This window comes from Synchiropus splendidus, chromosome 15 (assembly GCF_027744825.2).
Source record: "Synchiropus splendidus isolate RoL2022-P1 chromosome 15, RoL_Sspl_1.0, whole genome shotgun sequence".
Taxonomy (NCBI): domain Eukaryota; kingdom Metazoa; phylum Chordata; class Actinopteri; order Syngnathiformes; family Callionymidae; genus Synchiropus; species Synchiropus splendidus.
The window spans coordinates 7,579,830-7,592,785 of NC_071348.1; the positions used below are offsets into that span (position 1 = coordinate 7,579,830).

Sequence of the window (12,956 nt, forward strand, 5' to 3'; positions counted from 1 at the left end):
CTCTCGACACGCTCTTGAATACTGAAGATTTCACACGCACGTCAAACATTGTGCTGTTGTCGCTCTCCAAAGTGTTGCGTCTTTGATTTACTTTCCTTGCGATGTTATTTGGCAACTTTTCCTCACAGCGCATCCGACCGCTTTACTTCCGACTCGATAAGCAGGTGCGGTGTTTATAGCGTCGCGCTGACAGCTGGCAAAAATAATTACTCACAGAAACACCAACTGTCATCCTTTACCTATTAATGCTCAATCTCAGAATGGGAAAAGTTAAAAAGCATTTTACTGAGTTTTATCTAAGGACTCATGAGTTTGTTTTCCCATGTACCTCCTTCCAACGCTGACGAAAAGCAGCAAACACGGTGGGCTATCACTTATTTATCCCTACCTCATCTGACCTGCACAGAAACTTTCTGTGAGGACACTGTTTCATGAAACATTAACAGCCCATATTGGACATGGTGAAAATAATTTTGGAAGAAAAGAAAACGTGGTCATTTTAGCGTTTAAAAAAAGGCTATGACATCAGCACATGGTTAAACAGTGTAGTCAGTCGTTGAACCGTCTTTGACAGTCAGTCATATTGATGGGTAAATGAGGTTTCATGAAACAGTGTCCTGTTTTTCAGAGGCCACCAGATGGCACTGTCTGCTGCAAAATGTTTGGGACTTGAACAACTCATTCAATGACACCATCATTTCTGAATCAAGAGCGCCATCCGGTGGCCTCTGGAAATTAGTACACTGTTTTATCAACCCCACAATACTGTTTCACGATACCTCTACTCAGCGGTAAATCAAAAGAGGGAGACGTTAAGACACATTTTCTTACTATTACCAATAATAATAATAACAGTCATAAAAACATTTTTTAAATCATCATCATTTTAATTCAGCTTTTATTTTATTACACGCTGGTTGTATTCTGTCCTGTGCCAAGGCATATTGTAAATATGACTTCAGTGTTTCATCATTATTCCTTCTTCTCAAAAATATAGATATCAGCACAAGGATGTGCGCGTGAGAAAAAGAGTATTTCCCCGATAACTCATTCATTATTTACTCCATGTAACATTAAAGTTTGAACATGGTGAGCCCTTAAATTGATTCAATATTTCATTCAGAGACCATGAAAGTGCTCTGCTTTCCTTATCTACAACAACGCTACCGTTCTGAAAAAGACTAGTCGTGGACATTTACCTTGCTTGGAGCCTCTGCGGTCACGGCTGGGTCCGGTGTTGGGTGTGTACCTTGTGTCCCGGGTGGCGGCGCTTTGCCTCGTCCAATCGAAGTCGTCGTTCTTGTCCTGTGTGAACTTGCAGATAGGCTCCTCTTCAAAGGTGCACTGGAACTCTCCTGGAGCGTGAGAGATGTTACACAGACATCATGCATCGGCAGACATCTCCGGATGGTGATGTTGAAAAGATCGTCACGCTATTAACATGAATTCTGTAGGAAACTTCAAACATGCACAAACACATTACACAGAAATCATGCTTGTAGTGAGCCAAGAATCATCCAAATCTCGAAACATTTACACACCATACACTGCGCCACGTATACATTTAAACATATTGTCAGGAGGACTGTCTGTTTCACTCCTTATCTGGTTTGTTTGTTTGTTTGGTTAGTGAGTGTTGCGCTCTTGTACAAATACATATTTAAAATACTGTGTTCTGAAAAGTTATTATTATGTACCATCTTTGCACAGAAAAAAACAATATATCCTGTTTTGTTTTCAATACACTCTGTTGGGAATTTTCATGAGCAAGTTAGCGACTAACATGCTAGCTCTGTAGAGACATACGACTCGACCAGGTAGAGAAATATTTTGCTGTAATCATTATATGGAATATATTTTGGTCAAGGGTGCCTTTTTTGTCAGTATAGTTCGCAAAAGTCCACTTCAATATAGTACGCCACTGGAGTGAGAATGGGTTGACGATATGGTGCATATACTTTAGTGGGCACCATGTTGCTTGTGGGCACTAAAAGAGTGATAGACTCAGGTTCCAATGAACAATACAGAGAGATATTGAAACTGATAAGTCATTTTATTACAATCACACTTGTTGCAGGATCAGCAACAGTAACAAACGTGCAAAACTAGATGTTACATATAGTTTCGACTACAAAAAAAAAAAGACATGGATGCCACTAGCCCTGGATTAGATCCTTCAGTGGAGTCACCGAGTTCAGCAACTTCTTGTAAATCCTTTTTGAAAATAATCTCAATTTTTCAGCCTCAACATTTGATGCAACTAATGTTACCGATGAGTTGGCACTTGAAAGGCGCTGAAGGTTTCAACCATGTGGCCGCCACATCCCTCGCCCTCATTTGCACTAGTGCTGGGTAGACGAGGCATCATGAAACAGGGTTGATGAAACAGTGCCCTAATTCTCAGAGGCCACTAGAGGGCCTTGAATTACTTGTTCAAGTCCAAACATTTAACAGCAGACAGTGCCATCTGGTGGCTTCTGAAAATCCAGACACTGTTTCATGAAGCGTCATCAGCCCTTCAATACTGTGTCATGAAACCTCTTCTACCCATCACTACCACACACATAATGGCATGTCTACATTGACTTAACTTCCGTCACATAGCTCATGCCCCACACTGCGTCTTATGTAACAGGGAACATTTCAGAATGTGAGGAGGAGACTCAGTGCAGGAAGATGAGGGAGCTGCTGGTGCAACAGTGACAAAATCTCCATCTAAGCCACGTTACAAACAACACAGCGCACATAACCAGAGGACACAATGCTGCTCAGCATTGTCCTCAAAGAAATAGCAAAACAAGAGTATTTAGATTCAGGATGCAAGCGTGTGTTCTGATAAATATTCATTGATTTATTAAAACGTAGCTGGGAGCTGTTTGGAGTGGTGACCTTGAGTGGAGCGTATTCTGCTGTTTGTACTTAGGTAATGGAGGTAGCAGAGAGGAGCACGAGTGGGTGGACAGAGGCATGGGAGTGGGCAGCTGGGCTGCAAGGTAGAAGTTTAGAGTCGAGGGTAAGATAGGAAGGTGGTGGGAAAAGCAGGCTGCGTAACACAGCCTCTTGACTCTGCTCCTCATCCACATGCAGATTTAAATGGAGGAGTAGCTCCTGGTGCTAGACACCGATGCCCCCATTCACTGGCAGCTAGACTAAATGTTTACTTCATCTATGCCTGGGAGATGGAGAGGACTTGGAGGGTAAATGGAAGCAGCAGGAACAGGGAGTAAGCAGGTGAAAGTGTTTTCTTTGGAATTCAGATAATGATGTTGGTGATAAGAATGTTTGTTATGTCTGTATTTGTTTGTTTAAACTTAAAAAAAAAAATCGATATATGCACGTGTGTAGTTTGTGTGTGTGTGTGTCTATTTACACATGCAAAAATGAGCATCGCAGGAATCTTTAAGAGGATTCTCAAGGCATAAATAATGTGAGTTTGTAAAGCTTCAACGCTAAAATGCATTATTAATGGCTTCAAACACGGGCGCAGAAATAAAATATGGAGCACATTATTGCGTACATCACGAAGGACAGAGTGGGATTCAAGAGGAACATGATCACGCAGAGATTTGAAGACTTTAACAGTCCCCCAAGAGATGTCTTACTTATTTTATTTGGCTTGTTTTGCAGTGTTTAAGAATCTTCAGCTGTGTGACACTTAAAAGCATCAGATCTCTGCAGGATGCACGATTTTAAACCCCCCCCCCCTTCCTGCACACCATGGTGAAACATGCTGAGCTGGATGCAATTCACTTACTCAGGTGAGAGTTGATGGGAGCTGTGGACGAGAAAGGACAGGGACAGTCATTAGTACAGGTTCTTAAACACTTTCATGAGATTTGCAAGATGATGCTGAACAGCGTAATGGTCACTAGCTGAGGTGAAACATAGTTAGGACAATGCTGCAGCATGTCAGGCTGGTTAGCATGAGATACGACGACGTCAGGTGCTGCTTTGGCCTGGCACATTGAAGTAGCTCCTATCATACAGAAGCGAAGATAAAAGGATTGTTGTCTGCAACATCTTATAGAGGTTTCCTATTGTCTGTGTCAGTGTGTCTTGCAAACTGGAGAGCAATAAAGTCTTGTGACAGACACGAGGTGCAAAATGGATTTTACCATGATAGAACAATGGTGTGGTAAAAACAGAAAATCCCAAAATATAAATAAATAAATAACAAGTAAATTTCTAAAAAAAAAATTCTATGACTTTTAAAATAACATATTTTAATATATATATATATATATATATATATATATATATATATATATATATATATATATATATATATATATATATATATATATATCATTCCATGAAGCTAAATTGATATTGATGAAGTTTTCATGTAGAAATAAACATTAAATGTGAATGGTCAATTACAAATAAACAAAGTGGCTAAAACTTTCACACCGGCACATGAAGGGGACATTTCTGCATGGTTGGTCTCACTGTTTCAGAGTGACCTCATGACGGCCATAGAAGTATAAGAAACAGGTTCACTGTATTTAGAACAGCAATACTAGTCTTGTACCATGAATACAGTTCCAAGAGAAGAAAAATGACGCTCATCTACATTAAGATTAATAGACGGAAAAGTGGGAGAAAAAACTGAGGAATACAAAGAAAAAGACTCACACATCCATAAATATAAACACGCCCTCAGTAGTTGCACGACGTTTGTGGGGACCGCTCATTGCCATAATTCTTTCCCCAGCCTCTCACCTTAAACCTAAACATCTGTAACAAATGGCTAAACTTAAGGCTTAACCTTGTGAGGTCCAGCAAAAGGGCCCCACAAAAAGGAGCGTTTTCCCCAAAACATCGACAATGGTTTGCAAACATAGGGAAACCATGTAAAAATATTGCACTGGCTACACAGTAGTGAACGCTCCACCTGGCCTGTGTCCTCCTTCCATCTTATAAACGTCAAAGTAAGGAGACCAGGTGGCATCGTTTCAGCTATGAAATGCACCATAAATGGTACTAAAACAGAGTTAATAAAAAGGGGCACAAACACAGACATACATTACGTTCATGGGGAACCAGTGGAATCCAAAAAATACATGCCATTCAGGGATCTGAGGCTTTTACAGTGTTGCTTAAAAGCATTTGCTAAAGGAGTCTGCCGTTATGCTGAGGTGAGCATACATCTCTTACAAGTGAGTGTTGTAGAGCTCCAAACACACACAAGCTGGTTCCCCAGAAACAAACATAGCATGATCGCAAATATGTTACATGTGTAATAATCCTAATAATGAAGACCCATATGAAGAATTGGCAATGAGACAATTTCATATTGTCATCCTCAAAGCGTCTTTCTTCTGTACAAGTGTTCATATAGCTGTCATTGTAAGCAGTTACTCAGCCATTTTAATGCTACGTTTCTATTTGGATGGAGTTTCTTCATTCAACTGCAGCCTACAAAGGCGGATGCACACAAACTTCTAGTAATATATATCATGCTTTTCCCTTGAACACAAAGCAATTGGTGTGATACAGGGATGGGCGTGAACACATTTTGGCAATGGAAGTATGGGAGTACAGTTGTTCACCAAAGATGGGTAATTCTACCTGCAAAAAGTGACACATGACTCCTACAGCATTATTCCCATTGGGATTCAGTAGAGGTCAGTAGAGTAGAGAGAGTTCTTTGGCACTTTCATTGCCACAATACATACAGACATTCTTTTATGACGTCAACTGTAACTGGTCAACCGGAATAAATGAAGCAGATACATCAGTCAGTCAGGGATGCAAAGCTCAAAGTGAGGACACCCTCCACTGGTCATAACAAACACTCATATTGACAGACGGTGTAAGGCCCATTGATGCTCCCTAAATGTACCCGTCCATTTCAAAGGATGTCACCGTCATTGATAACATGCTTGCATGCATTCTCCGCGTTGGTATTGCTGTTCACCAATATATCCACCGGGGGAGCAGCCCAGCATCAAACATTTCTGACAACGGCAAACTCCAAAAACCAATATGGCGACCGTGAAGTATTGATAAACCTCTTGCACAAAAGAGGACAAAGGAGGCAGCGTTGTAGGAGGCAGTGGTCGGTGAGGCTGTTAAATATATTACGACTGGAGGACGGAGAATTTCTGTCTTCTTCGTGTCCCATTAGAACTATGTATCGACCCCCCACGGTTTCCGCAGGCACTGCTCCATTTGGCAGGGAGAGAAGGCTCTGTCCGGATCCAGATCCGTACATAACATTGAGCATAAATGGATAGCCTAAATTCAGAGTCACCACTTCAAGTCTATGGGGAATTTTCACCCAGTCTTAGCTGCCTTAAAGTGGATTCAAACCTGAAGCCTTAATGCAGAGATGCTGCAGCGCTAACCGCTATACCATAGAGCAACTGAGACAGAAAATGCAATATTTGCGATCCTACACCCCAAGACAATCCATGACGTCGAAACCATTCTGTTTTCTGCCGCTTTTCACTGTCTAGACAAATAAACAGGTAAATATTTATATATATATATGTGAGTACACGTTTTGTTTACGGTTGCATTCTGCTTCCAGATCATAAAACAAGGCCCAGCCAGAGCCAAAGAAAGGTAGATGTTGTCCTGTGATATTAAAAAGCACAGTGGAGGCATATTAAAAAGCGCGTGCTCCATCTCAGTCAGGCTCTATTGCTATCTCGGTGTGAAAACAGCAAACACGTTGGCAGCCAACAGGGACGGCGCAATGATTATCAAGCCGACCGTGAGTGAGGTCCCTGAGATTCTGAATCGGTGAGGTGACAGCAGGCGTTCTCCGTGGGTTATCAAATGCAAAAGAAGTAGGGATTAGGCAGAGCGGCCTGGCCACTTGAATGAGCTTAAAGTGCAACTGCTTATCATTATTGGCATTGCTGATGTTCCAGGCCAAGGTGACTTTCATTTAGAGCACTGAGCCTGTTTATAATCTAATAAATCATGAATATGAGGGACAAAACCGCTGCTTTAGTAGCGACAAACAACATGTTTATATTAGCATGTGGAGATGAGTCATAATGTTGAGTGAAGAAATGCCTCTTTTGTATTCTGTCCGGCGCGGCCAATGCAGAAGGTCAAGGGGAGTGCTGAGTAGCAACAATGCAGAAGTAAGTACTTCACTTTTCAAATAAACATGTCCAGAAGATTCATGGGCATTTTCACGACTGAGCGGCCGAATAGATGTTGGATTGATTCATGAAACCTTCCTGATGGTGCTCAAAAATGATTTTCATCCAAGCAACGAAAGGAAGTAATAACAAGAAACTATCGAGCGAAGGAAGCAGTTGTTCAGGACACTTTGAGTGAACATACAGAGGAGAAACGCAGAAGAGAAAAGTACCTTCTCAATTGGATCACATCAAACTTTCAGTGACCAGCAACAGCGCCGCTGAAGAGGCCACATGAGGGAGAGGCAGTCCGTTACGCCCTTGGTGTTGAAAAGCCTTTCAACACATTGTTGAAATACCAGATTTCGACACTCGTGTGTCATCCCAGATACGAGCGTCGGAGAATAGAGACGGGAAAAGAAAAGAAAGGGAACCTGAAATGTCTTAAACGACAACTTACAGCCCCGGGGCTTGAGGCGGATGCTGTGATGCTTTTCAGGCTAACTTGTTCTTTCGGCTTTCCGTTTGTTCCAAATGTGCCGGCAACTGTTCAGCAGCTTTCAACTTAAGTCAAGCATCAACACCACTGTCCGATCTACTTCACTAAAACAAAAACGACACGTGGCGATAAAGCGCTTTGATGCGTTGGTTTTTCATGGAACTTTCTGGGGATTGAAGGGCCTTGAAAACGTGGATATCATCATCGGCCCTTTGAGTCCAGCGAAAGATTGAAAAGCAAATTGTCCCAATGGAAACAACGTTTTTGGATCATCAGGCCAACTATTTAACCGTTTCCACTCAACACAAGACAGCAACCCACTTTGCATATTACTGGCAGCTCACCTATATACAAGGCATGAGTGCTGTTTGGCCCCTTTGACAAGACATCTACCTTCACTTCACACAAATATATCCATAATGCACCAAAGCAGGCTTCATTTCTCCAGTCATATTGTGACTTGTATTGTTTTATTTTTTACTTTAACTCACTTTTTTTCTTTTATCTTCCTGGTATTGCAAAGAGCAATTGCTGGAATTGCAGTAGGAACAGGAAGATTGAAACACAATCCCAATACAGAAACAAAGTCTACTCCAGTAGAGAGGGTTTACATCTCTTGGGACTCAAAAATGATTTTATCATTCATACAATGGTCTGAATAGAATATAAAATAACTGAGACACACACACTCACACATGATATTTCCCCCAATTATTATGACTTATTCATCCTCAAATTGAGGCGTTACCTTGTGGGGATCGGGAAAAATGTCCCCACAAAGCAAATTGGTCCCCACAAGTAACTAAACCATGTACACATAAAAAAAAAACAAAAAAAAAACACACTACTACTACGACTACTACTACTACTACTACTACTAATAATAATACATAATAATAATATTTATAACAATAATAATTATTATAATAGTAAGCTCTTCTGATACTACTCTTTTAATACAAAGAAAATTCAAACTAAAAGAAAGTGTTGTGAATCCTGCACCGCCTACACTGACTCCTATTTGGCAGGGGTCCATGTCCTCAGGCTGGTATCGTGAAGCAGCAGACAGTGCAGCAAGTGTCCTCAAATGCACAGGTAACCGGACTTCTTTTTTCATCCTCTTCTCCCCCCCCCAAAAAAAAATCCTCACTCCCCAAGATTCTTGCCGCAATGATGACTGCACAGCCTGTAACACAACAATGACTAACACAGAGAAAACTTTTTTTTTTTTAGCAGCCGGGCCTCTGCATGTCACACATAAGGTTCACGTGAGGATGCAAATCTCCTATATCCATTTTTACACCCCGTGACTCACGTCCAGTGTCTCCACTGTGTATTACACAATAGTGCAAACACGTGAAACATTAATAGATTTCTGCATGGATGAACTTTACTTTATTATGCCTCAAGTCAAAATGCAAAACGCACAAAGGGGTCTCCAGAAATAAAAACAAATGACAAATAAAATCTTAAAGGCTGTGAGAAGGAGGGCGGGTGAAATGACTATGGCCTCAGACGACCCAGGTCAGAACGGAAAAAAATAAATTCCACACTGAATTAAATCCCCTGCGTCCACAGCTTCAAGGTGGCATCCATAAGTGTCACCATTTCCTTTAAAAGTGACTTACACTCCATCTGTTGCCAACCAACATGTTTGATAAAAAGTCCTTGAATGTAGTGTGTCATAATCTGCGTATGGATTATTAAATTATGACTCTGATAGTGTCACCACTAATATCCATTCTGCTTATTTATGAGACACTGACTGTTACAACATTGACATGATGGAGGGATTTATGATCATGCAATGATCTGGGCACAGATCAGTCGATCAGACCGAGAGTACAGGATAAAAATATGGCCAAAAACAGGGTAGGTCCATGCAAGGAACCACATCACAGCACCACATTTTTTTTTTTTTGGATGGGAAAATGATAATACTAAACATTGTGTATGTGTCTCTGTTAATTTTATTTACGAAAGTCCTTCACAGTTAAAAAACAAAAATGTTATTATGGCACTGACTGCCTCAGAAATGGAGACCTGACCAGCTGCAGAGGTACAAAGGGCAGATGGGGTTTCATGAAACAGTGTCCTGATTTTTAGAGGCCACCAGATGGCGCTGTCTGCTGTTAAATGTTTGGACTTGAACAACTAATTCGATGAAACCTCTAAACCAAGAGTGCCATCAAGTGGCTTCTGACATTTTGTTTCACCAAAACTGTTTCATGATACCTCACCTACCCATCGCTAGCCCATCAGTGGGTCTGCCTGTTATTGTTAATTTCTCCACTTGTTTTTCAGCAAATTTGAAAGCTCTTCAAAACAAGTTGGTCTGAATGGTTTTGAAATCAGCATCAGCATTTTCTTCAGAAAAAAAAAAAAAGAACAGAATACAGTCTCACCCACCAGCACCACACTAATATGAATTCATACGGATATGAATGTTTTCATTCACGCGCTGATGCAATAGCTTAGCTACACAGTGTGCCATGATGGATTGTTGTTGTAATCCCCAAATCTTGTCTTCGGAGCGTTTCCCGTCCATTTCATCATCATTACAAGCAGTTAAACATGGCATATGAAATTATAAAAACAAACGTCGATAAACAAAGGCAGATGAACTCAGAGTGTCGCGACAAAAGGAGGTGGAGGTCATTCAGCACATTAAAGGGGTATGGATTCCAAAGGCACTATATTCTGCTACGTCTGGCATAAAAAGTGGAAATTAAGCAGCGCTCTAGCATGCTGTGTCGGGAGCGTACATATTAAATCTCCGTCTTGGGGGGGAAACAGTGAAAAGAGAGGTGTTTGAGAAACACTAAACAGATGTTGAGATTGTCAATGCAGCACTTTCAAAGAGCATCGTAGGAACTAAATGACACGACCATTCTTCACTGTACAGCTGGGGACACTGTAACCGCTTTTGTGTTTTGTTGCCAACTCAGAAAAAAAGCTGACATTTTGGCCGATCAGAGGAAAAGGCTGTAAAACTTTTGGAAGCTGTTTGTTTCATCTGCTTCACGAGATTGCATATGCAAATACAAATAGCTTTCCATTGTAGAGTACACAACTGAGTGTTTAGTGAAATATACATCTCTCAAGGTTTATGTCCATTCAGCTCTTGTTTTTTTTCCAAAGAAACACCAAAGAATTCAGACGGTTCAATAGAACGGCATGTTTGGAGTCAAACCCTTAAAATCAATCCCTGGGAAAAACAACTGCTGCGAGGATAAATAGTTTGAGTAGTTCTGGGTGAAATATTTCATTCAGTTTTGATCAGTCAGAACTACGCCCTTTCAATTGATTTTTTTTTGCACCTAACAGAGTGGAGGTACAGTTTACTTTGGAAAAGACTGGCGGCTAAATGATGATCTCAGCTGCTCCGTGCTTTAAAACCATAAGGAAAATATTTGTGTGCCAATAATGTTAAAATGTCTAAATAAACTAGACTTTAAAAAAAAAATCCAGGATCGAGACAGTGATCCTGATCAGTCCCAAAATCCAATCATTTCACATATTTCCTGATAATTTCATTCAAATCTAGCCATAACTTATATTTTGAACACAGACAAACAAACCGACAGCATGAAAAAACATTCTTCTTGGAAGAAGTGTGTGTTAATGTTAATTCATCAAAGCAATTTCTTCATTTCCTCAATATTATTTTATATTAATGATATGATTGAAATTACAATATTTTTCACATTGGTTTTATTTTGCTTTGCCACTTCCTTGTCATGGTTCGTGCTTTTACTTTGTCACTTCCTGTATTCTGGTTCCTTGTTTTCTTGTTTGCTCTCTCACCCCCTCCAGCTTCATGGCAGCGCAGCTTTAGATTCATACACCTGGAGAACCAGCATGTGCTGCCAGATGATCATCTTTTGTTCTCATGGTATGTTCTCGCTCGACTGCTCCGTTTGCTTGTGACCCTGTTTATCTCTGTTTTGCTCTGCGTTCATCTCCTCCTTCTGTCACCTTTGTCTCTCTTCTCACTCTATCTAGCTTTCCTATCGCTTGCTCCCTGTCTTTAGCTCCATGTTAGCTTCCTTGAGTGTTACTCGCTACTTTAGTTCAGCCTGTGTGCTAGTTATTTCCTCGGTTAGAGTGTTTGTTTTCACCTCTACCGCGCGTCTTTAGTTTTGTATTAGCCTTGTCAGAGTTATATCCGAGTGCATAGTTTTCTGTTGTCCCTGTTTGCAGCACTGCGCATCTCACGCCTGTTTTCAGTTTTAGGTTTTTCCCTCTCCTTTCGTGTGTTGTCCGCCGCGCTCCACTTTGGTGTCGTCGCCCTCAGTTTACATTTTTGTGTATTGTTTTCTTGTTCATTGTAATAAATAGTCTGCTAACAGAACTCTCGCTCATCCGAGTCCTCTGAGTTTGGAGTCATCTGCTCTTGGGTCACCTTAGCTTAGCGGTCATGACATTCCTATTTGATCGTACATGGCACGCACCCTTCCATCTATAGCCGACTGCCTCCTGCTTACTTGTGTGTTGTTCAAGTTTGACTGTTAAATCCTCACACGCTCGACCTTCTGAACTCCTTTTACGAGCGCAGACATAGTGAACTGTGCATTGTCGTTCACCAAGTGCATTTCCTTCAGGTGGTCTCATTCACTTCCGCTTTTGGGTCCTTTGCCTGACTCAACAAAACACTAACAACCCTTGACATAAATATTCAAATTTTTCCCACTACAAGAAATGACTGCTCCATTTGCTATTGGAAATAATTGGGGAAAGGGAGAAAAACAATTCAGTGTTTCAGAAAAAGCACATGTAATCTCATCCCACCAGAACACATCCGACACTCATTAACTATAGCCTCAGGTGAAATTCACCAATCTGAAACACTTGTATTCGATTTCCGTACGGCTGTGAATTATAAATTCATCATGCTGCGTCTCGCTGGCTGCCGCATTGTTTCCCGAATCGAGTGCCCCGGCGTGTATTCCACACGTCAGTCAGGACATCTGCTGGGACTGGCTCTCCGAGAGGATTCAGCGCCGACCCACATGAGCCTGCCACAGTGACGCTGCGAGTGGGAGAACACAGTAGCCCTAGAGTGATCATTAGCCGGCTGCCTCCACGGGCAGGAGATTCACACATCGGCATTAACACGCTCAGTCTTTACAGAATAAAAGGACTTTGTTCGTCTAAGTCTAACTTGGCTTCAGTCGTCTTTCCTCTCAGGCTCTTAATTAGCCTCAGTTCACATTATTTCACTTTGATTGGAATCAATTTGAGTTCAGATGAAGTCAAATAAAAGTTCAGCCAGTATTGAGAGTCATGGAGTGACTTTTCTCCATCTTTATTTTCCAATATCTTCATTCACAAAAGCAAAGTCAAGGATTTGGAAA

General features: G+C 41.2%; 1 protein-coding gene across 5 annotated transcripts in view; it reads right to left on the minus strand.

Annotated features, from left to right (window-relative positions):
• LOC128746608 (MAM domain-containing glycosylphosphatidylinositol anchor protein 2-like) overlaps window positions 1-12,956 on the minus strand; it is a 199,944-nt gene that overhangs the window by 14,040 nt on the left and 172,948 nt on the right. For all 5 annotated transcript variants that reach the window (XM_053843781.1, XM_053843779.1, XM_053843778.1 and 2 more), the window contains exons 13-14: window positions 3,755-3,775; window positions 1,200-1,355 (exon numbers count right to left, since the gene is read on the minus strand). In XM_053843781.1, the coding sequence (XP_053699756.1) occupies window positions 1,200-1,355; window positions 3,755-3,775 (177 nt within the window). The remainder of the gene's footprint in view (window positions 1-1,199; window positions 1,356-3,754; window positions 3,776-12,956) is intronic.